This window comes from Salvelinus alpinus, chromosome 22, assembly GCF_045679555.1.
Source record: "Salvelinus alpinus chromosome 22, SLU_Salpinus.1, whole genome shotgun sequence".
Lineage (NCBI taxonomy): Eukaryota > Metazoa > Chordata > Actinopteri > Salmoniformes > Salmonidae > Salvelinus > Salvelinus alpinus.
This window is the reverse complement of record NC_092107.1, coordinates 45,440,046-45,467,019: the sequence shown is the minus strand read 5'-3', so window position 1 is coordinate 45,467,019 and position 26,974 is coordinate 45,440,046. Positions and strand designations below refer to the sequence as shown.

The 26,974-nt window shown below is 45.0% G+C and overlaps 1 protein-coding gene across 1 annotated transcript; it reads left to right on the top strand.

The window, feature by feature from the left end:
* Positions 1-22,009: 22,009 nt before the first annotated feature.
* On the top strand, positions 22,010-23,275 carry LOC139549687 (proteoglycan 4-like). Its single transcript, XM_071360350.1, has 2 exons — positions 22,010-22,789; positions 23,249-23,275. Exons 1-2 carry the CDS (start codon positions 22,010-22,012, stop codon positions 23,273-23,275), a joined length of 807 nt encoding a protein of 268 aa, XP_071216451.1.
* Positions 23,276-26,974: the final 3,699 nt, after the last annotated feature.

The following is a 26,974-nucleotide window of genomic DNA, read 5'->3' as shown; positions in this document are numbered from 1 at the left end:
TTATTCGCAAAGAAAAGTGAAAGACTAAACAGTAGAGAAAGAAAGTGGTCCAAATGGTGTGCAGGTGAGGTTGGAAGACCAAAATGGTGTGCAGGTGAGGTTGGAAGACCAAAATGGTGTGCAGGTGAGGTTGGAAGACCAAAATGGTGTGCAGGTGAGGTTGGAAGACCAAAATGGTGTGCAGGTGAGGTTGGAAGACCAAAATGGTGTGCAGGTGAGGTTGGAAGACCAAAAAGGTGTGCGGGTGAGGTTGGAAGACCAAAATGGTGTGCGGGTGAGGTTGGAAGACCAAAATGGTTGATATGAAAACTACACCACTGATATATGTAAAAAAAAAATAAAAAAAAAAGTTTGTTCAATCACTTAAACAAAGGATATTATTAATTATAATTGTACATGATATACTCAGCATACAAGAAAAAAATGTTTGATGATGTGTGTGTGTGAGAGAGAGTTTGGCTTCATGGAGGGATTAGTGGGTAGTTTGGTTCATCAGGCTGAACCCGTCTTCATGGAGGGATTAGTGGGTAGTTTGGTTCATCAGGCTGACCTCCAGTCTTCATGGTGGGCATTAGTGGATAGTTTGGTTCATCAGGCTGAACCCGTCTTCATGGAGGGATTAGTGGGTAGTTTGGTTCATCAGGTTGACCCCCAGTCTTCATGGCGGGGATTAGTGGGTAGTTTGGTTCATCAGGTTGACCCCCAGTCTTCATGGCGGGGATTAGTGGGTAGTTTGGTTCATCAGGCTGACCCCCAGTCTTCATGGAGGAGATTACTGAGTAGTTTGGTTCATCAGGCTGACCCCCAGTCTTCATGGAGGGATTAGTGGGTAGTTTGGTTCATCAGGCTGACCCCCAGTCTTCATGGAGGAGATTACTGAGTAGTTTGGTTCATCAGGCTGACCCCCAGTCTTCATGGCGGGCATTAGTGGGTAGTTTGGTTCATCAGGCTGACCCCCAGTCTTCATGGCGGGGATTAGTGGGTAGTTTGGTTCATCAGGTTGACCCCCAGTCTTCATGGCGGGGATTAGTGGGTAGTTTGGTTCATCAGGCTGACCCCCAGTCTTCATGGAGGGATTAGTGGGTAGTTTGGTTCATCAGGCTGACCCCCAGTCTTCATGGCGGGGATTAGTGGGTAGTTTGGTTCATCAGGTTGACCCCCAGTCTTCATGGAGGGATTAGTGGGTAGTTTGGTTCATCAGGCTGACCCCCAGTCTTCATGGAGGAGATTACTGAGTAGTTTGGTTCATCAGGCTGACCCCCAGTCTTCATGGAGGAGATTACTGAGTAGTTTGGTTCATCAGGTTGACCCCCAGTCTTCATGGAGGGATTAGTGGGTAGTTTGGTTCATCAGGCTGACCCCCAGTCTTCATGGAGGAGATTACTGAGTAGTTTGGTTCATCAGGCTGACCTCCAGTCTTCATGGAGGGATTACTGAGTAGTTTGGTTCATCAGGCTGACCTCCAGTCTTCATGGAGGAGATTACTGAGTAGTTTGGTTCATCAGGCTGACCTCCAGTCTTCATGGAGGAGATTACTGAGTAGTTTGGTTCATCAGGCTGACCTCCAGTCTTCATGGAGGAGATTACTGAGTAGTTTGGTTCATCAGGCTGACCTCCAGTCTTCATGGAGGAGATTACTGAGTAGTTTGGTTCATCAGGTTGACCCCCAGTCTTCATGGAGGAGATTACTGAGTAGTTTGGTTCATCAGGCTGACCCCCAGTCTTTGCTTGAAGTTATTGAGGGATGATGAGGTTTTGGCATTATGAAGATAAGAATTAGGGATGCACGATATATCGGTGAACATATCGGAATCATCCAATATTAGCTAAAAATGGCAACATTGGTATTGGCCCGATGTCTAGTTTAACGCCAATGTGCAAAACCGATGTCAAAGCTGACGAGAATACCTATATAATGTAAGTACATGACATAATGACGCCGCGTAAAATTTTGCGCCACACGTGCAACACAGCATTCCTAACCTAGCCCACACAATGTCTGCTGTGTGGATCGAGCAGTCAACAAGTCGAGCAGACATCTGAAAGAGTAAGAACATTTCAGCAAGACAACACCCAGGTGAAATTCCTTAAAGCCAAAATAATGGAAATTCATTGCCCTTGACAATTAAACGTTCTCCGTCGTGGGTGATGTTGGGTTTTTGCGCTATTTTTCAGCTGTTGCCCTACCGGAGTCACATGGTAATAGCGTCACTGCTATTAGCTTCACGACATACATACTATGGAAAGCCTTTTCGGTCTTTGCGTGTCAAAAAAGATACAGTAGCAAACAAGCAAATACCGGCCACCAACGATGTGTTTACAATACCGCGTCGGTAATAAAGCATTGTTTCTGTAACTTCTGGGGTAGCTAGCTTTAGCTTGGTACCTAGCTAGCACCAATACAACTAGCCTGAAAACAATGACCAGTAGAAAATGCAGTAATTTTCATTATTCTTAGCAATGATTTAGGAATCCTTTTTTCCCTATTTGACCTGCAACGACCCAAACGGTGTTCCATAGAAATCCTGGTTGAGAATGAATCAACTCAACAATGAAACAGCACAGCAAGTCAGTGAAAGAAATAGGTTTTGATGTTTTACTGGGACATACATAAATGCCAACAAAATAACTTTTTGGTCAGTGTGTGTGTGTGTGTAACGTTTATTTAACTAGGCAAGTCAGTTAAGAACAAATTCTTATTTACAATAACGGTCCGTACGACGCTGGGCCAATTGTGCGCTGCTCTATGGATTCGAACCAGGGACTGTAGTGATGCCGCTTGCACTGAGATGCAGTGCCATAGACCGGTGCATCCATGTGGGTGTGTTAACTATTTAACTGAACAAGAATGCTTAAAAGGCCGCTATAATTTTAAATATCAGTTACTGGTATCGGGTTTTTTTCGGCAAATAAAATATCAGATATCTTTATCGGCCAAAAATGTAATATCGGTGCATCACTACTATTTACAGTAAGTCAGCAAACAGAACAGAAAAGGTGCAGAGAGACTGGCTTATTTACAGTAAGAGTGTAAGGGCATTATATTTCATTCACTGTGTTATTTTTTCTCATGAGCAAAGTGAACCATCACCCAGTTCTCTGATTAGCAAGGATTGCTATAAGATATCATCAGTGAAATGGTGGAGAATGTATGACAAACTACCAGAGGATGGTGTGTCTCACAAGAACTGTTACTGGAAATGGAAAAATCTGCAGCGTACCGTAACAACAGCTACAGGTATAGACAGTCAGCTGCAGAAACAAATCCAGACAGAAATGTATAAAAACAGAGCTAGAAAGGATTTTTGGACACTGTACTTAGCATCTAGGAATCTGCCATTCTGGAGGAAATCCCTCAATCTTGATGATGTGCATCATGGACATTACCTAGATAAAGTTCAGGGAAATAATTGGATGTTTTCTTGAATATAGAGACTTTGCTAGAAAGACAGGCAGTGACATTTCTGAAATGATGTTGAGTGCATTGGAAGGGTATTGACATAGCAGATTGCCGTGGTCAAGGCTATGATAATGGTGCAAATATGTCAGGGAAAGTGAAGGGAGTATAAACACACATACTGCAAACTCACCTTGTGCCTACCATACTCTTAATCTTGTGGGTGTACATGCAGCTCAGTCGTGCACAGAAGTATCAACCTTTTTTGGCTGTGTGAATCTTCTTTCAATCTGTTCAGTGCCAGCCCAGAGCGATGGGCCATTCTCAAGGAAAAGACTGGCTGCTGTCTTAACCGCCTTTCAGACACGCGATGGAGTGTGTGTATTGCTGCGGTCTGACAAGTGGCAACTCATTTACCGTCTATCATCAAGGCCCTAGACATACTTCTTGCTATCTGCAGCCCTGACAAACGAAGCCAAATCTGAGGCAAATGGTCTGAAAAGCTACTTCATGTCTTTCAGGGCATGAATTCTTCCTGCTCACTTTGTGTAAAAGTTTTGCAGTGCGTTGAGAATAGAAGCCAAATTCTTCAGTCGGGAAATATTTCTCTGGACACTGAAGCAGCTCACATTAAGGCACTACAGGAAGAAATACAGGCTCTGTGTAATCAATGGGACGCTCTTCTGGCAGAAGCCTCCATGGTGGCAAATGAAATGGGTGTAACTACTCAGTTTTACAGTGAACAGAGGAGCCGCCAGAAAAAAAAGAAAACGTTTCCCTGATGAGACTGAAGATGACATAGCAGATGAACAGAAGTCAGACACTGGATTTCACAACACAGGGTTTTATGTGGCTCTGGATAGTATAATCAGTCATTTGGACATGCAGTTCCACACGGTTGCAGCATTATGCGAGGAGTTTTCACCAATACTTACATTTAGGAAAAGGACTGAAAACCACATTTGTGTATCTTGCCAAAAATTGAGAAACAAGTACTCAAAAGATCTCACAGATGGATTTGAAAATGAAGTGCGACATCTAAAGATGATATATGGTGCCACTTTTTCAGATGGTCTTTCTCCTGTAGAGATCCTAAATGCAACACAAGATGCAACTAAAGAACATTTTTGGAGAGGTGTGCATTACACTGGGAATCTCCTGTACAATGCCTGTAACAGTTTCTGGAGGTGAACGTGCCTTCAGTAAGCTGAAACTTATAATGAACTATCTAAGATCTACAATGTGCCAAGACAGGTTGAACAGCCTTGCCATCCTTTCAATTGAAAAACAGTTAGTGAGAAAATGTCACTTTAAAGACATTATACATTCATTTGCTCACAAGACGGCTCTACGCTGGGCTCTTGGTGCAGTGTAACCTCTGAGTTTTGTTTGCAGGGAACAAACACAAGGACAAATAGCTTAACCTATTCTACCCAAGCCTGCCCAGGGATTGGAAAAAAACAGTTTCAGAGTATTTTCTGCTATGGTTTATCTCCTGTTGAACTTACTCATAATGTCTTGACACTACAGTTGCAGTTTCACAGATGCTTGTTCTCTGTAGGTACCACATGTATGCCTGTAGTCCACATAGTTCAGGAAAATGTTTTATTTTGGGAATGTTTTTTAGGCATACATTTAGGAATTATGCATAAGGCAGAAGACGGTTAGCCTTGTTTATAAGAATTGGTAGTACATTCTTTAATCTGAAACATGGATCATTGGTAGTTTCTTCATTAAAACTGACTACACTACCATATATGAAATATAAGTCACCAATTGTGTAGTTATTTATAAACTCAGCAAAAAAAGAAACGCCCCTTTTTCAGGACCCTCTCTTTCAAAGATAATTCATAAAACTCAAAATAACTTCACAGATCTTCATTGTAAAGGGTTTAAAACCTGTCTCGCCCCCCCCGTTCCGCTAGAGGAACTCCTCCCACATTCCACTGAAAAGGCAGAGCGCGAAATTCAAAAAATATTTTTTTAGAAATATTTAACTTTCACACATCCAATACAGCTAATGAAAGATACACATCTTGTGAATCCAGCCAACATGTCCGATTTTTTTAATGTTTTACAGGGAAAACAATATATATTTATGTTAGCTCACCAACAAATAGAAAAAAGCACAGACATTTTTCACAGCACAGGTAGCAAAATCAAAATCAACCAAACTAACCTAGAACAAACCAAAGAAACCAAGAAACAACTTAATCAGATGACAGTCTTATAACATGTTATACAATAAATCTATGTTTTGTTCGAAAAATGTGCATATTTCAGGTATAAATCATAGTTTACATTGCGGGTACAATCAGAAATTGCACCGAAAGCAGCCAGAATAATTACAGACACCAACGTGACATACCGAAATACTCATCATAAAACATTTTTGAAAAATACATGGTGTATAGCAAATTAAAGACAAAGATCTTGTGAATACAGCCAATATTTCAGATTTTCTAAGTGTTTTACAGCGAAAACACAATATAGCATTATATTAGCTTACTACAATAGCCTACCACACAACCGCATTCATTCATCAAGGCACGTTAGCGATAGCAATAGGCACGTTAGCGTTAGCGAATAAACCAGCAAAATATATTCAATTTCACTAACCTTCATAAACCTTCCTCAGATGACAGTCCTGTAACATCAGGTTATACATACACTTATGTTTTGTTCGAAAATGTGCATATTTAGAGCTGAAATCCGTGGTTATACAACGTAGCATAACGTAGCATAACGTGCTAACGTAGCATCTTTTTCCCAGAATGTGCAGATATTTCTATTAGACTCTCACCTATTCTGAGCAAATAGCTATTCATAAACATTACAAAAAAATACATGTTGTATAGGAAACGATAGATCCATTAGTTCTTAATGCAATCGCAGTGTTAGAATTCTAAAAATATCTTCATTACGACATAAGACTTAGTTATGGTAAGGGAATAACCAAAACCTGAGCGCAAAGCTACTATTAAACAGTTCGACAGATATATGAAATAGCATCCCAAAATGGTTCCTACTTTTGCTGATCTTCTATCAGAATGTTGTACAATGGGTCCTTTGTCCAGAACCGTCTTTGTTTGGATTCAGAACGTTCTTTTTCCCTCTTGAATTAGCAAGCACACTGGCCATGCGGCGCTAAGCTCTCCAACGTCAACAAAGTCAAACAACGCAACACGCCTAACGTCCCGAATAAATTTCAATAATCTAATGAAACTATATTGAAAAAACATACTTTAGGATGATATTGTAACATGTATCAAATAAATTCAAAGCCGGAGCTCATATTCGCCCATAACGACAGGTTTCCAGTAGGCAATAGCAGGTCCCCCCATGCGCCTTGCAGACAACAGAAAATGGGGGACACGTTGTTCCAAGAGGGCTCATTCAACGTCAGACAGAGATAATCAACTCCTTTTTCCTCTCACTTCCTCTTGACATCCAGGGGAAGGTGTATGACGTGCACGTATAGTCATACGTATCATGCCCATTTATAGGCAGCGACTTGAACACAGCATCGATTTCAGACTTTCCACTTCCTGGTCACAAAGTGTGCTGCCAAATGAGTTGTGTTTGACCCACAGACAAAATTCAAACGGTTTTAGAAACTAGAGAGTGTTTTCTATCCAATAGTAATAATAATATGCATATTGTACGAGCAAGAATTGAGTACGAGGCCGTTTAAATTTTGAACGATTTTCCCCAAAAGTGAAAACAGCACCCCCTATCCTTAAGATAACTGTTTCCCATGCTTGTCCAATGAACCATGAACAATTAATGAACATGCACCTGTGGAACGGTCGTTAAGACACTAACAGCTTACAGACGGTAGGCAATTAAGGTCACAGTTATGAAAACTTAGGACACTAAAGAGGCCTTTCTACTGACTCTGAAAAACATCAAAAGAAAGGGTCCCTGCTCATCTGCATGAACGTGCCTTGGGCATGCTGCAAGGAGGCATGAGGACTGCAGGTGTGGCCAGGGCAATAAATTGCGATGTCCGTACTGTGAGACGCCTAAGACAGCGCTACAGGGAGACAGGACGGACAGCTGATCGTCCTGGCAGTGGCAGACCACGTGTAACAACACTTGCACAGGATTGGTACATCCGAACATCACACCTGCGGGATAGGTACAGGATGGCAGCAACAACTACCCGAGTTACACCAGGAACGCACAATCCCTCCATCCGTGCTCAGACTGTCCACAATAGGCTGAGAGAGGCTGGACTGAGGGCTTGTAGGCCTGTTGTAAGGCAGGTCCTCACCAGACATTACCGGCAACAACAACGAATATGGGCACAAACCCACCGTTACTGGACCAGACAAGACTGGCAAAAAGTGCTCTTCACTCGCCTTTATCGTTGAAGTAATGAGCGTTACACTGAGGCCTGTACTCTGGAGCGGGATCGATTTGGAGGTGGAGGGTCCGTTATGGATGGTATAATGGTGAATGCTAAGTTATGTGATTTCAAAATGTTTAAGAATTCCCTGTATTCAGAGGTGGAGCCTCCCCACAGTCCAAAAATATCATCCAAATACCTAAGGTACAGCAGCAGTAAGGTCTTACAGGAAATCAGTTTCTTACCAATAACTCATGTACAAATTTGCAAAACTTGGGGTGAATTTCTTTCCAATTGCTGTATAGTACTGCCCATTGAACTCAGTTGTTTCTAGTGAGCCTCAACTCCAACAAATCCAGAATAAGACTATCCTGTTGACTCGGGTTAGGGTTAAGGGCGTGGGGTGTTAGGGTTAGGTGTAGTGGTTAGGGTTAAGGTTAAAGTTTGGGTTAGGGTTGGGTTGAGGTTAGGGTTGGGGTTAGGATTGGGGTTAGGGTTGGGTTGTGGTGAGGTTGGGGTGGGTTAAGGGTTAAGGGTTGGGGTGAGGGTTAGTGTTTGGGGGTTGGGGGTTGGGGTTAGGGTTAAGTGTTGGGGTTGGGGTTAGGCTTAGGTGCGACAAGGGGTGTTCCTCCTGTGCAGCGGCGGCAAGGGGTGCGGAGTAGGCAATTTCTGGAGGGTTGCGACTCCTGTTTGGGACTGCCGCTCCCTGCCAGATGCCGCAGCACGTCGCCCTGCGGCTGTGTCTACTTGTCCGGTAGTTGAGTGTTGTCCAGCATGAGTGGGGCGGGGCCAAGAACCCAACCCTCCCAATTCGGTGCGTCGGGCCTGCGCTCCTGCCAGTCCGCACGTGGTGTCCCCTTGAGGTACCAAGATTCCAGCCGTGATCCGCCGCACCGAGCAACCACAAGCCCATTTCACCAACACTCCATTGTAGCCACCAAGTTCTGCAAAGCCATGCTTGTGCAAATCCCGCAGGAGCTATTCTCAACTGGGGCGCAGTCCGACGGTTGCGAGGAGGTTCGCCAGGAGTGAAAGTGTGTTGTTGGCCGCTTACCAAGCCCTGCTACCCTTCGTGTGAGGGTATGGACATTTTTTTGGGAAAGAACTCTGATTGCGTAGGGCAGCATCGCCATTTTTGGGACGTCTTATCTCAGCCTCTAGTGGTAGCGGGGACGAGGTTCAAAAAATAGGAGAGAGGGAGAAGGGGAGACCATCCGTCCGTGTACCACAGGCTGCTAGATATACCTTGAATACCGTAGGGTGAGCCCAGTGTTAGGAGCGTCCTGGGTTGTTAGTGGCGGCTAGCTTCTGGTCTTGCTTCATAGCGTCGTCTCAGATAGGAGATCGACGGTCGGGTCGCTGGTGTCGTTGTAGCGGTGGTGGAGCGCGTTGAAGTACCCGGAGTCCAGCTCCAGGCTGTCATATCTCTCGCTGTCATGTTGTGTAAAACTAAAAATAACAGAAGAGTACAACCAAGGAGACCTTTCTGGAACCCAACTTCAACAATATAACGAGCCGTGTGGTGCTGGGCCCATCAGGTCTTTAACAGAACAATATAACGAGCCGTGTGGTGCTGGGCCCATCAGGTCTTTAACAGAACAATATAACGAGCCGTACCGTGTGGTGCTGGGCCCATCAGGTCTTTAACAGAACAATATAACGAGCCGTACCGTGTGGTGCTGGGCCCATCAGGTCTTTAACAATATAACGAGCCGTACCGTGTGGTGCTGGGCCCATCAGGTCTTTAACAATATAACGAGCCATACCGTGTGGTGCTGGGCCCATCAGGTCTTTAACAATATAACGAGCCATACCATGTGGTGCTGGGTCCATCAGGTCTTTAATAGAACAATATAACGAGCCATACCGTGTGGTGCTGGGTCCATCAGGTCTTTAACAGAACAATATAACGAGCCGTACCGTGTGGTGCTGGGCCCATCAGGTCTTTAACAATATAACGAGCCATACCGTGTGGTGCTGGGCCCATCAGGTCTTTAACAGAACAATATAACGAGCCGTACCGTGTGGTGCTGGACCCATCAGGTCTTCAACAGAACAATATAACGAGCCATACCGTGTTGTGCTGGGCCCATCAGGTCTTTAACAGAACAATATAACGAGCCATACCGTGTGGTGCTGGGCCCATCAGGTCTTCAACAGAACAATATAACGAGCCGTACCGTGTGGTGCTTGGCCCATCAGGTCTTTAACAATATAACGAGCCATACCGTGTGGTGCTGGGCCCATCAGGTCTTTAACAATATAACGAGCCATACCGTGTGGTGCTGGGCCCATCAGGTCTTTAACAATATAACGAGCCATACCATGTGGTGCTGGGTCCATCAGGTCTTTAATAGAACAATATAACGAGCCATACCGTGTGGTGCTGGGCCCATCAGGTCTTTAACAATATAACGAGCCATACCGTGTGGTGCTGGGCCCATCAGGTCTTTAACAGAACAATATAACGAGCCGTACCGTGTGGTGCTGGACCCATCAGGTCTTCAACAGAACAATATAACGAGCCATACCGTGTTGTGCTGGGCCCATCAGGTCTTTAACAGAACAATATAACGAGCCATACCGTGTGGTGCTGGGCCCATCAGGTCTTCAACAGAACAATATAACGAGCCATACCGTGTGGTGCTGGGTCCATCAGGTCTTTAACAGAACAATATAACGAGCCATACCGTGTGATGCTGGGTCCATCAGGTCTTCAACAGAACAATATAACGAGCCATACCGTGTGGTGCTGGGCCCATCAGGTCTTTAACAGAACAATATAACGAGCCATACCGTGTGGTGCTGGGCCCATCAGGTCTTTAACAATATAACGAGCCATACTGTGTGGTGCTGGGTCCATCAGGTCTTTAACAGAACAATATAACGAGCCGTACCGTGTGGTGCTGGGTCCATCAGGTCTTCAACAGAACAATATAATGAGCCATACCGTGTGGTGCTGGGTCCATCAGGTCTTTAACAGAACAATATAACGAGCCGTACCGTGTGGTGCTGGGTCCATCAGGTCTTTAACAGAACAATATAACGAGCCATACTGTGTGGTGCTGGGTCCATCAGGTCTTTAACAATATAACGAGCCATACCATGTGGTGCTGGGTCCATCAGATCTTTAATAGAACAATATAACGAGCCATACCGTGTGGTGCTGGGCCCATCAGTTCTTTAACAGAACAATATAACGAGCCGTACCGTGTGGTGCTGGGCCCATCAGGTCTTTAACAGAACAATATAACGAGCCGTACCGTGTGGTGCTGGGCCCATCAGGTCTTCAACAGAACAATATAACGAGCCATACCGTGTGGTGCTGGGTCCATCAGGTCTTCAACAATATAACGAGCCATACCGTGTGGTGCTGGGTCCATCAGGTCTTTAACAGAACAATATAACGAGCCATGCCGTGTGGTGCTGGGCCCATCAGGTCTTTAACAGAACAATATAACGAGCCATACCGTGTGGTGCTGGGTCCATCAGGTCTTCAACAATATAACGAGCCATACCGTGTGGTGCTGGGCCCATCAGGTCTTTAACAGAACAATATAACGAGCCATACCGTGTGGTGCTGGGCCCATCAGGTCTTCAACAGAACAATATAACGAGCCGTACCGTGTGGTGCTGGGCCCATCAGGTCTTTAACAGAACAATATAACGAGCCGTACCGTGTGGTGCTGGGTCCATCAGGTCTTTAACAATATAACGAGCCATACCGTGTGGTGCTGGGCCCATCAGGTCTTTAACAGAACAATATAACGAGCCGTACCGTGTGGTGCTGGGTCCATCAGGTCTTTAACAATATAACGAGCCATACCGTGTGGTGCTGGGTCCATCAGGTCTTTGACAGAACAATATAACGAGCCATACCGTGTGGTGCTGGGCCCATCAGGTCTTTGACAGAACAATATAACGAGCCGTACCGTGTGGTGCTGGGTCCATCAGGTCTTTAACAGAACAATATAACGAGCCGTACCGTGTGGTGCTGGGCCCATCAGGTCTTTGACAGAACAATATAACGAGCCGTGTGGTGCTGGGTCCATCAGGTCTTTAACAGAACAATATAACGAGCCATACCGTGTGGTGCTGGGCGCATCAGGTCTTTAACAGAACAATATAACGAGCCGTACCGTGTGGTGCTGGGCCCATCAGGTCTTTAACAGAACAATATAACGAGCCGTACCGTGTGGTGCTGGGCCCATCAGGTCTTTGACAGAACAATATAACGAGCCGTGTGGTGCTGGGTCCATCAGGTCTTTAACAATATAACGAGCCGTGTGGTGCTGGGCCCATCAGGTCTTTAACAATATAACTAGCCGTACCGTGTGGTGCTGGGCCCATCAGGTCTTTGACAGAACAATATAACGAGCCGTACCGTGTGGTGCTGGGTCCATCAGGTCTTTGACAGAACAATATAACGAGCCGTGTGGTGCTGGGTCCATCAGGTCTTTAACAATATAACGAGCCGTGTGGTGCTGGGTCCATCAGGTCTTTAACAATATAACGAGCCGTGTGGTGCTGGGCCCATCAGGTCTTTAACAGAACAATATAACGAGCCGTACCGTGTGGTGCTGGGTCCATCAGGTCTTTGACAGAACAATATAACGAGCCGTGTGGTGCTGGGTCCATCAGGTCTTTAACAATATAACGAGCCGTGTGGTGCTGGGTCCATCAGGTCTTTAACAATATAACGAGCCGTACCGTGTGGTGCTGGGCCCATCAGGTCTTTGACAGAACAATATAACGAGCCGTGTGGTGCTGGGTCCATCAGGTCTTTAACAATATAACGAGCCGTACCGTGTGGTGCTGGGCCCATCAGGTCTTTAACAGAACAATATAACGAGCCGTACCGTGTGGTGCTGGGTCCATCAGGTCTTTAACAATATTACGAGCCATACCATGTGGTGCTGGGCCCATCAGGTCTTTGACAGAACAATATAACGAGCCATACCGTGTGGTGCTTGGCCCATCAGGTCTTTAACAGAACAATATAACGAGCCATACCGTGTGGTGCTGGGCCCATCAGGTCTTTAACAGAACAATATAACGAGCCATACCGTGTGGTGCTGGGCCCATCAGGTCTTTAACAGAACAATATAACGAGCCATACCGTGTGGTGCTGGGTCCATCAGGTCTTTAACAGAACAATATAACGAGCCATGCCGTGTGGTGCTGGGACCATCAGGTCTTCAACAATATAACAAGCCATACCGTGTGGTGCTGGGTCCATCAGGTCTTTAACAATATAACGAGCCATACCGTGTGGTGCTGGGCCCATCAGGTCTTTAACAGAACAATATAACGAGCCGTACCGTGTGGTGCTGGGTCCATCAGGTCTTTAACAGAACAATATAACGAGCCATGCCGTGTGGTGCTGGGACCATCAGGTCTTTAACAGAACAATATAACGAGCCGTACCGTGTGGTGCTGGGTCCATCAGGTCTTTAACAGAACAATATAACGAGCCATGCCGTGTGGTGCTGGGCCCATCAGGTCTTTAACAATATAACGAGCCATACCGTGTGGTGCTGGGCCCATCAGGTCTTTAACAATATAACGAGCCATACCATGTGGTGCTGGGTCCATCAGGTCTTTAATAGAACAATATAACGAGCCATACCGTGTGGTGCTGGGCCCATCAGGTCTTTAACAATATAACGAGCCATACCGTGTGGTGCTGGGCCCATCAGGTCTTTAACAGAACAATATAACGAGCCGTACCGTGTGGTGCTGGACCCATCAGGTCTTCAACAGAACAATATAACGAGCCATACCGTGTTGTGCTGGGCCCATCAGGTCTTTGACAGAACAATATAACGAGCCATACCGTGTGGTGCTGGGTCCATCAGGTCTTCAACAGAACAATATAACGAGCCATACCGTGTTGTGCTGGGCCCATCAGGTCTTTAACAGAACAATATAACGAGCCATACCGTGTGGTGCTGGGCCCATCAGGTCTTTAACAATATAACGAGCCATACTGTGTGGTGCTGGGTCCATCAGGTCTTTAACAGAACAATATAACGAGCCGTACCGTGTGGTGCTGGGTCCATCAGGTCTTCAACAGAACAATATAACGAGCCATACCGTGTGGTGCTGGGTCCATCAGGTCTTTAACAGAACAATATAACGAGCCGTACCGTGTGGTGCTGGGTCCATCAGGTCTTTAACAGAACAATATAACGAGCCATACCGTGTGGTGCTGGGTCCATCAGGTCTTTAACAATATAACGAGCCATACCATGTGGTGCTGGGTCCATCAGATCTTTAATAGAACAATATAACGAGCCATACCGTGTGGTGCTGGGCCCATCAGTTCTTTAACAGAACAATATAACGAGCCGTACCGTGTGGTGCTGGGCCCATCAGGTCTTTAACAGAACAATATAACGAGCCGTACCGTGTGGTGCTGGGCCCATCAGGTCTTCAACAGAACAATATAACGAGCCATACCGTGTGGTGCTGGGTCCATCAGGTCTTCAACAATATAACGAGCCATACCGTGTGGTGCTGGGTCCATCAGGTCTTTAACAGAACAATATAACGAGCCATGCCGTGTGGTGCTGGGCCCATCAGGTCTTTAACAGAACAATATAACGAGCCATACCGTGTGGTGCTGGGTCCATCAGGTCTTCAACAATATAACGAGCCATACCGTGTGGTGCTGGGCCCATCAGGTCTTTAACAGAACAATATAACGAGCCATACCGTGTGGTGCTGGGACCATCAGGTCTTTAACAGAACAATATAACGAGCCATACCGTGTGGTGCTGGGTCCATCAGGTCTTTAACAGAACAATATAACGAGCCGTACCGTGTGGTGCTGGGTCCATCAGGTCTTTAACAATATAACGAGCCATACCGTGTGGTGCTGGGCCCATCAGGTCTTTGACAGAACAATATAACGAGCCGTGTGGTGCTGGGTCCATCAGGTCTTTAACAGAACAATATAACGAGCCATACCGTGTGGTGCTGGGCGCATCAGGTCTTTAACAGAACAATATAACGAGCCGTACCGTGTGGTGTTGGGCCCATCAGGTCTTTAACAGAACAATATAACGAGCCGTACCGTGTGGTGCTGGGCCCATCAGGTCTTTGACAGAACAATATAACGAGCCGTGTGGTGCTGGGTCCATCAGGTCTTTAACAATATAACGAGCCGTGTGGTGCTGGGTCCATCAGGTCTTTAACAATATAACTAGCCGTACCGTGTGGTGCTGGGCCCATCAGGTCTTTGACAGAACAATATAACGAGCCGTACCGTGTGGTGCTGGGTCCATCAGGTCTTTGACAGAACAATATAACGAGCCGTGTGGTGCTGGGTCCATCAGGTCTTTAACAATATAACGAGCCGTGTGGTGCTGGGTCCATCAGGTCTTTAACAATATAACGAGCCGTGTGGTGCTGGGCCCATCAGGTCTTTAACAGAACAATATAACGAGCCGTACCGTGTGGTGCTGGGTCCATCAGGTCTTTGACAGAACAATATAACGAGCCGTGTGGTGCTGGGTCCATCAGGTCTTTAACAATATAACGAGCCGTGTGGTGCTGGGCCCATCAGGTCTTCAACAGAACAATATAACGAGCCATACCGTGTGGTGCTGGGTCCATCAGGTCTTCAACAGAACAATATAACGAGCCATACCGTGTTGTGCTGGGCCCATCAGGTCTTTAACAGAACAATATAACGAGCCATACCGTGTGGTGCTGGGCCCATCAGGTCTTTAACAATATAACGAGCCATACTGTGTGGTGCTGGGTCCATCAGGTCTTTAACAGAACAATATAACGAGCCGTACCGTGTGGTGCTGGGTCCATCAGGTCTTCAACAGAACAATATAACGAGCCATACCGTGTGGTGCTGGGTCCATCAGGTCTTTAACAGAACAATATAACGAGCCGTACCGTGTGGTGCTGGGTCCATCAGGTCTTTAACAGAACAATATAACGAGCCATACCGTGTGGTGCTGGGTCCATCAGGTCTTTAACAATATAACGAGCCATACCATGTGGTGCTGGGTCCATCAGATCTTTAATAGAACAATATAACGAGCCATACCGTGTGGTGCTGGGCCCATCAGTTCTTTAACAGAACAATATAACGAGCCGTACCGTGTGGTGCTGGGCCCATCAGGTCTTCAACAGAACAATATAACGAGCCATGCCGTGTGGTGCTGGGCCCATCAGGTCTTTAACAGAACAATATAACGAGCCGTACCGTGTGGTGCTGGGCCCATCAGGTCTTTAACAGAACAATATAACGAGCCATACCGTGTGGTGCTGGGTCCATCAGGTCTTCAACAATATAACGAGCCATACCGTGTGGTGCTGGGTCCATCAGGTCTTCAACAATATAACGAGCCATACCGTGTGGTGCTGGGTCCATCAGGTCTTTAACAGAACAATATAACGAGCCATACCGTGTGGTGCTGGGTCCATCAGGTCTTCAACAATATAACGAGCCATACCGTGTGGTGCTGGGCCCATCAGGTCTTTAACAGAACAATATAACGAGCCATACCGTGTGGTGCTGGGCCCATCAGGTCTTCAACAGAACAATATAACGAGCCGTACCGTGTGGTGCTGGGCCCATCAGGTCTTTAACAGAACAATATAACGAGCCGTACCGTGTGGTGCTGGGTCCATCAGGTCTTTAACAATATAACGAGCCATACCGTGTGGTGCTGGGCCCATCAGGTCTTTGACAGAACAATATAACGAGCCGTGTGGTGCTGGGTCCATCAGGTCTTTAACAGAACAATATAACGAGCCATACCGTTTGGTGCTGGGCCCATCAGGTCTTTGACAGAACAATATAACGAGCCGTACCGTGTGGTGCTGGGCCCATCAGGTCTTTGACAGAACAATATAACGAGCCGTGTGGTGCTGGGTCCATCAGGTCTTTAACAATATAACGAGCCGTGTGGTGCTGGGCCCATCAGGTCTTTAACAATATAACTAGCCGTACCGTGTGGTGCTGGGCCCATCAGGTCTTTAACAGAACAATATAACGAGCCGTACCGTGTGGTGCTGGGTCCATCAGGTCTTTGACAGAACAATATAACGAGCCGTGTGGTGCTGGGTCCATCAGGTCTTTAACAATATAACGAGCCGTGTGGTGCTGGGTCCATCAGGTCTTTAACAATATAACGAGCCGTACCGTGTGGTGCTGGGCCCATCAGGTCTTTGACAGAACAATATAACGAGCCGTGTGGTGCTGGGTCCATCAGGTCTTTAACAATATAACGAGCCGTACCGTGTGGTGCTGGGCCCATCAGGTCTTTAACAGAACAATATAACGAGCCGTACCGTGTGGTGCTGGGTCCATCAGGTCTTTAACAATATTACGAGCCATACCATGTGGTGCTGGGCCCATCAGGTCTTTGACAGAACAATATAACGAGCCATACCGTGTGGTGCTTGGCCCATCAGGTCTTTAACAAAACAATATAACGAGCCATACCGTGTGGTGCTGGGCCCATCAGGTCTTTAACAGAACAATATAACGAGCCATACCGTGTGGTGCTGGGCCCATCAGGTCTTTAACAGAACAATATAACGAGCCATACCGTGTGGTGCTGGGTCCATCAGGTCTTCAACAATATAACAAGCCATACCGTGTGGTGCTGGGTCCATCAGGTCTTTAACAATATAACGAGCCATACCGTGTGGTGCTGGGCCCATCAGGTCTTTAACAGAACAATATAACGAGCCGTACCGTGTGGTGCTGGGTCCATCAGGTCTTTAACAGAACAATATAACGAGCCATGCCGTGTGGTGCTGGGACCATCAGGTCTTTAACAGAACAATATAACGAGCCGTACCGTGTGGTGCTGGGACCATCAGGTCTTTAACAATATAACGAGCCGTACCGTGTGGTGCTGGGTCCATCAGGTCTTTAACAGAACAATATAACGAGCCATACCGTGTGGTGCTGGGTCCATCAGGTCTTTAACAGAACAATATAACGAGCCATACCGTGTGGTGCTGGGTCCATCAGGTCTTTAACAGAACAATATAACGAGCCATGCCGTGTGGTGCTGGGACCATCAGGTCTTTAACAATATAACGAGCCGTACCGTGTGGTGCTGGGTCCATCAGGTCTTTAACAGAACAATATAACGAGCCGTACCGTGTGGTGCTGGGTCCATCAGGTCTTTAACAGAACAATATAACGAGCCATACCGTGTGGTGCTGGGTCCATCAGGTCTTTAACAGAACAATATAACGAGCCGTACCGTGTGGTGCTGGGTCCATCAGGTCTTTGACACATCCACTCCCACGCGGAAAATTCATCCACAAAATGTTGGCACTATTGTAACAGGTTGTAATCAAGTCCTGGTCTCCATGGGAACAGAAGCAGGACACCTGGAGCGGTATTCTCAGGTTGGACTTCTCCAAATCAACTTGGTTCTGAGACACACACACACACACACACACACACACACACACACACACACACACACACACACACACACACACACACACACACACACACACACACACACACACACACACACACATACAGAAGCTTTGCAGGTCCATCAACCCCATTTAAATACCTCTCACACCCTACAGTAACTTGTGGATCGTCAGAGAACCTTCATAAATCAGTAGAACGTTAATAATCTATGTATTGACAGTAGTGTCCTGTAATACTTAGTTAGAAGTGAGACCCCTTCGGTCATCCATAGCACATCCATAAAGACTCTATATCGTATGACGTTGTACTTCATATAAAGCAGACCCCTTTGGTCTGACAGCAGGTAGCCTAGTGGTTAGAGCGTAGGACTTTTAACCGAAAGGTTGCAAGATCGAATCCACGAGCTGACAATGTAAAAAGTTCTGCCCCTGAACAAGGCAGTTAACCCACTGTTCCTAGGCCGTCATTGAAAATGAGAATTTGTTCTTAACTGACTTGCCTAGTTAAATAAAGATAAAATACATTTATATCACATACATAGAGGCTTAATGATGTAAACACAAGTGTATTAACACTTGGTGAGTTATCACTAACAGCCATCACTAACATGTTAAAGACATGTTTAAACTATACATGTCCTTTTATTTGTATATAATAATATATAATTTATTATAATATAATTTTAAAAAATGCAAATACATGAAGTTTCATAAAGTCCAGCAATGCAATTACATTGAACATTACACAGGGCTGTACCTGACCTAATGGGCCAAAGGTTCTTACCTCTCTTCCTGCTGGAGGTACTGCATGTTGCTTCCAACCTTGAAAGTAACAACAAAGAAAGTTAGTAGGTCTGTTAGGAAATGCCTTTGTCACACCATCTGGATAAGGGCTGTGCTGCGCCAGAAACGCTGAACGGGAAGATGGGAAACTCCATTCAATTCATATTATTACATTACTCTATCATTTACAAATCTCATGACGTGACTATGAGACGTGGCCGTTCCTAGGGAGCTTTGTATTTAGCTGAGCCTGCTAGCTAGCTACATTTCGGCTAGCTAGCAATTGCTGTGAAGTCACTGAAATTATTTGAAATAACATTTGAGGTAGCTACAGTATGTAATCTAACTCAACACCTAAATACTACAAACTAATTTAAATTACAACAAATAAAGGCTAACTTAAATGTTTTTTTTGCTGTCCAGTACAGATTTGCGAACGCATAACATGATCAGCGTCACGTCAGCAACGCTAAAAAAGTTACTTTCGGGTCAAGGAATTTAGGAAATAATAGCAAAGTGTCAATAACCATTCATGATAAATGGAAACTAAATGTTGAAACATGAACAATCATTCATATTTGTGACATTTGAATTACATTTGTGTTTAAACACATGTTCCAAGGTCACATACATATCCCCAATGTGAATCACTGTATATGGAATACATATTGGCTTATAGAGCAAGAACTATTCTGGATGCCACAGTAAAAGTATTGTAGGAAATACTCAGTAGGGTCTGTAGAATATATATATGATGTCATTTCCTGGGGCTGTGAATAATACAGAGTGTTGCTCGCCTTTTACTCCGCCCATTCCATTGGCGGCTGAATCACATCACATGTGGCTTACTGCACTACAGAAAAGACACTAACCAAACAACAGCATGCTCACTGAATTAGGGCAACTACACTCAAAAATATAAGTTTCTTTGATTTTTCACAGTCTCTACCAATGTTTTAAAGGTCTCTACCAACGTTTTAAAAGGCCTCTACCAACGTTTTAAAAGGCCTCTACCAACGTTTTAAAAAGCCTCTACCAACGTTTTAAAAGGCCTCTACCAACGTTTTAAAAGGCCCTAGCAACGTTTTAAAAGGCCCTAGCAACGTTTTAAAAGGCCCTAGCAACGTTTTAAAAGGCCCTAGCAACGTTTTAAAAGGTCCCTACCAACATTTTAAAAGGCCCTACCAACGTTTTAAAAGGCCCTAGCAACGTTTTAAAAGGCCCTACCAACGTTTTAAAAGGCCCTAGCAACGTTTTAAAAGGCCCTACCAACGTTTTAAAAGGCCCTAGCAACGTTTTAAAAGGCCTCTACCAATGTTTTAAAAAGGTCTCTACCAATGTTTTAAAAAGGCCTCTACCAACGTTTTAAAAGGCCTCTACCAACGTTTTAAAAGGCCCTAGCAACGTTTTAAAAGGTCTCTACCAACGTTTTAAAAGGTCTCTACCAATGTTTTAAAAGGTCTCTACCAAAGTTTTAAAAGGTCTCTACCAACGTTTTAAAAGGTCTCTACCAACGTTTTAAAAGGTCTCTACCAACGTTTTAAAAGGTCTCTACCAACGTTTTAAAAGGTCTCTACCAATGTTTTAAAAGGTCTCTACCAACGTTTTAAAAGGTCTCTACCAACGTTTTAAAAGGTCTCTACCAAAGTTTTAAAAGGTCTCTACCAAAGTTTTAAAAGGTCTCTACCAACGTTTTAAAAGGTCTCTACCAACGTTTTAAAAGGTCTCTACCAACGTTTTAAAAGGTCTCTACCAACGTTTTAAAAGGTCTCTACCGATGTTTTAAAAGGTCTCTACCAACGTTTTAAAAGGTCTCTACCAACGTTTTAAAAGGTCTCTACCAATGTTTTAAAAGGCCCTACCAACGTTTTAAAAGGCCCTAGCAACGTTTTAAAAGGCCCTACCAACGTTTTAAAAGGCCCTAGCAACGTTTCAAAAGGCCCTACCAACGTTTTAAAAGGCCCTACCAACGCTTTAAAAGGTCTCTACCAATGTTTTAAAAGGTCTCTACCAACGTTTTAAAAGGCCTCTACCAACGTTTTAAAAGGCCCTAGCAACGTTTTAAAAGGTCTCTACCAACGTTTTAAAAGGCCCTAGCAACGTTTTAAAAGGTCTCTACCAACGTTTTAAAAGGCCCTAGCAACGTTTTAAAAGGCCCTACCAACGTTTTAAAAGGTCTCTACCAACGTTTTAAAAGGCCTCTACCAATGTTTTAAAAGGTCTCTACCAATGTTTTAAAAGGTCTCTACCAAAGTTTTAAAAGGTCTCTACCAACGTTTTAAAAGGTCTCTACCAACGTTTTAAAAGGTCTCTACCAACATTTTAAAAGGTCTCTACCAACGTTTTAAAAGGTCTCTACCAATGTTTTAAAAGGTCTCTACCAACGTTTTAAAAGGTCTCTACCAAAGTTTTAAAAGGTCTCTACCAACGTTTTAAAAGGCCCTAGCAATGTTTTAAAAGGCCCTACCAACGTTTTAAAAGGCCCTAGCAACGTTTCAAAAGGCCCTACCAACGTTTTAAAAGGCCCTACCAACGCTTTAAAAGGCCCTAGCAATGTTTTAAAAGGCCCTACCAACGTTTTAAAAGGCCCTAGCAATGTTTTAAAAGGCCCTACCAACGTTTTAAAAGGCCCTAGCAACATTTTAATAAAAGGCCCTACCAACTTTTTAAAAGGCCCTAGCAACATTTTAAAAGGTCTCTACCAACGTTTTAAAAGTCCCTAACAACGTTTTAAAAGGCCCTAGAAACGATTTAAAAGGCCCTACCAACGTTTTAAAAGGCCCTACCAATGTTTTAAAAGGCCCTACCAACGCTTTAAAAGGCCCTAGCAACGTTTTCAAATGCCCTACCAACGTTTTAAAAGGCCCTAGCAACGTTTTAAAAGGTCTCTACCAACGTTTTAAAAGGCCCTAGCAACGTTTTAAAAGGCCCTAGCAACGTTTTAAAAGGTCTCTACCAACGTTTTAAAAGGCCCTAGCAACATTTTAAAAGGCCCTAGCAACGTTTTAAAAGGCCCTAGCAACGTTTTAAAAGGCCCTAGCAGTCCTATGGTTCCGGACCCGTCCAGTCCTATGGTCCCGGACCAGTCCAGTCCTATGGTTCCAGACCCGTCCAGTCCTATGGTCCCGGACAAGTCCAGTTCTATGGTCCCGGACCAGTCCAGTCCTACTATGGTCCAGAACCAGTCCAGTCCTATGGTTCCGGACCAGTCCAGTTCTATGGTTCCGGACCCGTCCAGTCCTATGGTCCCGCACCAGTCCAGTCCAATGGTCCCGGACAAGTTCAGTTCTATGGTTCCAGACCCGTCCAGTCCTATGGTTCCGGACCAGTCCAGTCCTATGGTTCCGGACCCGTCCAGTCCTATGGTCCCGGACAAGTTCAGTTCTATGGTTCCAGACCCGTCCAGTCCTATGGACCCGGACCAGTCCAGTCCTATGGTCCCGGACAAGTTCAGTTCTATGGTCCCGGACCAGTCCAGTCCTATGGTCCCGGACAAGTTCAGTTCTATGGTCCCGGACCAGTCCAGTCCTGTGGTCCCGGACAAGTTAAGTTCTATGGTCCCGGACCAGTCCAGTCCTGTGGTCCCATACCGGTCCAGTCCTGTGGTCCTGCACCAGTCCAGTTCTATGGTCCCGGACCAGTCCAGTGCTATGGTCCCGAACCAGTCCAGTCCTACTATGTTCCCGAACCAGTCCAGTCCTATGGTCCCAGACCAGTCCAGTTCTATGGTCCCGGACCAGTCCAGTCCTATGGTCCCGAACCAGTCCAGTCCTATGGTCCCGGACCAGTCCAGTTCTATGGTCCTGGACCAGTCCAGTTCTAAGACGGTGGGTGGGTTAAACCATCCTGTCTTCAGCGGTCAACTCACGAAGCACCAGAATGTCCACAGCAGCACTAGATGCTGTACCTACGGGCTCCCCCATGGGGATTATCAGTTTGCTATTACAGCAAAAGTCACTGAATCAGCAGGCTTCAGAACCACTCAGCATTATTATGTCAATAGGAAATTACATCCAAAGCGTGTTTGTTTTCATGGATACGAAGGAAGTGTCCCAAATCGCACCCTATTACCTGTTTAGCACTACAATCCACATGCAGGATGAGACGTATCACTGTTTACTGTTTTAGGAAGACAACAACTGTGTCAGCTTTAATTCCACTGTGATAGCACATATTAATATTGCTGCAATAATCATATCTGTTTCCTGATTAAGAGAACATGTCCGTGTCCTGGTTAAGAGAACATGTCCGTGTCCTGGTTAAGAGAACATGTCTGTGTCCTGCAGAAGAGAACATGTCTGTGTCCTGGTTAAGAGAACATGTCTGTGTCCTGGTTAAGAGAACATGTCTGTGTCCTGGTTAATAAGAGAACATTTCTGTGTCCTGGTTAAGAGAACATGTCTGTGTCCTGGTTAATAAGAGAACATGTTTGTGTCCTGGTTAAGAGAACATGGCTGTGTCCTGGTTAAGAGAACATGTCTGTGTCCTGGTTAAGAGAACATGTCTGTGTCCTGGTTAAGAGAACATGTCTGTGTCCTGGTTAAGAAAACATGTCTGTGTCCTGGTTAAGAGAACATGTCCGTGTCCTGGTTAAGAGAACATGTCTGTGTCCTGGTTAAGAGAACATGTCTGTGTCCTGTTTAAGAGAACATGTCTGTGTCCTGGTTAAGAGAACATGTCTGTGTCCTGGTTAAGAGAACATGTCTGTGTCCTGGTTAAGATAACATGTTTGTGTCCTGGTTAAGAGAACATGTATGTGTCCTGGTTAAGAGAACATGTCTGTGTCCTGTTTAAGAGAACATGTCTGTGTCCTGGTTAAGAGAACATGTCTGTGTCCTGGTTAAGAGAACATGTCTGTGTCCTGGTTAAGAGAACATGTCAGTTTCCTGGTTAAGAGAACATGTCCGTTTCCTGGTTAAGAGAACATGTCTGTGTCCTGGTTAAGAGAACATGTCTGTGTCCTGGTTAAGAGAACATGTATGTGTCCTGGTTAAGAGAACATGTCTGTGTCCTGGTTAAGAGAACATGTCTGTGTCCTGGTTAAGAGAACATGTCTGTGTCCTGGTTAATAAGAGAACATGTCTGTGTCCTGGTTAATAAGAGAACATGTCTGTGTCCTGGTTAAGAGAACATGGCTGTGTCCTGGTTAAGAGAACATGTCTGTGTCTTGGTTAAGAGAACATGTTTGTGTCCTGGTTAAGAGAACATGTCTGTGTCCTGGTTAAGAGAACATGTCTGTGTCCTGCAGAAGAGAACATGTCCGTGTCCTGGTTAAGAGAACATGTCTGTGTCCTGGTTAAGAGAACATGTCTGTGTTCTGGTTAAGAGAACATGTCCGTTTCCTGGTTAAGAGAACATGTCTGTGTCCTGTTTAAGAGAACATGTCTGTGTCCTGGTTAAGAGAACATTTTTTGTGTCCTGGTTAAGAGAACATGTCTGTGTCCTGGTTAAGAGAACATGTCTGTGTCCTGCAGAAGAGAACATGTCCGTGTCCTGGTTAAGAGAACATGTCTGTGTCCTGGTTAAGAGAACATGTCTGTGTTCTGGTTAAGAGAACATGTCTGTGTCCTGTTTAAGAGAACATGTCTGTGTCCTGGTTAAGAGAACATGTCTGTGTCCTGGTTAAGAGAACATGTCTGTGTCCTGTTTAAGAGAACATGTCTGTGTTCTGGTTAAGAGAACATGTCTGTGTCCTGTTTAAGAGAACATGTCTGTGTCCTGGTTAAGAGAACATGTCTGTGTTCTGGTTAAGAGAACATGTCTGTGTCCTGGTTAAGAGAACATGTCTGTGTCCTGTTTAAGAGAACATGTCTGTGTCCTGGTTAAGAGAACATGTCTGTGTCCTGTTTAAGAGAACATGTCTGTGTCCTGGTTAAGAGAACATTTTTTGTGTCCTGGTTAAGAGAACATGTCTGTGTCCTGGTTAAGAGAACATGTCAGTGTCCTGGTTAAGAGAACATGTCTGTGTCCTGGTTAAGAGAACATGTCTGTGTCATGGTTAAGAGAACATGTCTGTGTCCTGCAGAAGAGAACATGTCCGTGTCCTGGTTAAGAGAACATGTTTGTGTCCTGGTTAAGAGAACATGTCTGTGTCCTGTTTAAGAGAACATGTCTGTGTCCTGGTTAAGAGAACATTTTTTGTGTCCTGGTTAAGAGAACATGTCTGTGTCCTGGTTAAGAGAACATGTCTGTGTCCTGGTTAAGATAACATGTCTGTGTCCTGGTTAAGAGAACATGTCCGTGTCCTGATTAAGAGAACATGTCTGTGTCCTGGTTAAGAGAACATGTCCGTTTCCTGGTTAAGAGAACATGTCCGCTTCCTGGTTAAGAGAACATGTGCGTGTCCTGGTTAAGAGAACATGTCTGTGTCCTGGTTAAGAGAACATGTTTGTGTCCTGGTTAAGAGAACATGTCTGTGTCCTGGTTAAGAGAACATGTCTGTGTCCTGGTTAAGAGAACATGTCTGTGTCCTGGTTAAGAGAACATGTCTGTGTCCTGCAGAAGAGAACATGTCTGTGTCCTGGTTAAGAGAACATGTCTGTGTCCTGGTTAAGAGAACATGTCTGTGTCCTGGTTAAGAGAACATGTCTGTGTCCTGGTTAAGAGAACATGTCCGTTTCCTGGTTAAGAGAACATGTGCGTGTCCTGGTTAAGAGAACATGTTTGTGTCCTGGTTAAGAGAACATGTTTGTGTCCTGGTTAAGAGAACATGTCTGTGTCCTGGTTAAGATAACATGTTTGTGTCCTGGTTAAGAGAACATGTCCGTGTCCTGGTTAAGATAACATGTCCGTTTCCTGGTTAAGAGAACATGTCTGTGTCCTGGTTAAGAGAACATGTCTGTGTCCTGCAGAAGAGAACATGTCCGTGTCCTGGTTAAGAGAACATGTTTGTGTCCTGGTTAAGAGAACATGTCTGTGTCCTGTTTAAGAGAACATGTCTGTGTCCTGGTTAAGAGAACATGTCTGTGTCCTGGTTAAGAGAACATGTCTGTGTCCTGGTTAAGAGAACATGTCTGTGTCCTGGTTAAGAGAACATGTCTGTGTCCTGCAGAAGAGAACATGTCTGTGTCCTGGTTAAGAGAACATGTCTGTGTCCTGGTTAAGAGAACATGTCTGTGTCCTGGTTAAGAGAACATGTCTGTGTCCTGGTTAAGAGAACATGTCTGTGTCCTGGTTAAGAGAACATGTCTGTGTCCTGCAGAAGAGAACATGTCTGTGTCCTGGTTAAGAGAACATGTCTGTGTCCTGTTTAAGAGAACATGTCTGTGTCCTGGTTAAGAGAACATGTCTGTGTCCTGCAGAAGAGAACATGTCTGTGTCCTGGTTAAGAGAACATGTCTGTGTCCTGGTTAAGAGAACATGTCTGTGTCCTGGTTAAGAGAACATGTCTGTGTCCTGCAGAAGAGAACATGTCTGTGTCCTGGTTAAGAGAACATGTCTGTGTCCTGGTTAAGAGAACATGTCTGTGTCCTGGTTAAGAGAACATGTCTGTGTCCTGGTTAAGAGAACATGTCTGTGTCCTGGTTAAGAGAACATGTCTGTGTCCTGCAGAAGAGAACATGTCTGTGTCCTGGTTAAGAGAACATGTCTGTGTCCTGGTTAAGAGAACATGTCTGTGTCCTGCAGAAGAGAACATGTCTGTGTCCTGGTTAAGAGAACATGTTTGTGTCCTGGTTAAGAGAACATGTCTGTGTCCTGCAGAAGAGAACATGTCCGTGTCCTGGTTAAGAGAACATGTTTGTGTCCTGGTTAAGAGAACATGTCTGTGTCCTGTTTAAGAGAACATGTCTGTGTCCTGGTTAAGAGAACATTTTTTGTGTCCTGGTTAAGAGAACATGTCTGTGTCCTGGTTAAGAGAACATGTCTGTGTCCTGGTTAAGATAACATGTCTGTGTCCTGGTTAAGAGAACATGTCCGTGTCCTGATTAAGAGAACATGTCTGTGTCCTGGTTAAGAGAACATGTCCGTTTCCTGGTTAAGAGAACATGTCCGCTTCCTGGTTAAGAGAACAT

What these genes read in the sequence shown, in the direction of transcription:
- LOC139549687 (XM_071360350.1), top strand. Translation starts at nt 22,010, where the DNA reads ATGGTTCCGGACCCGTCCAGTCCTATGGTCCCGGACCAGTCCAGTCCT. An exon ending in ACCAGTCCAGTTCTAAGACG is followed by an intron (nt 22,790 to 23,248) that starts GTGGGTGGGTTA and finishes TGTGTCCTGCAG; the next exon opens with AAGAGAACATGTCTGTGTCC.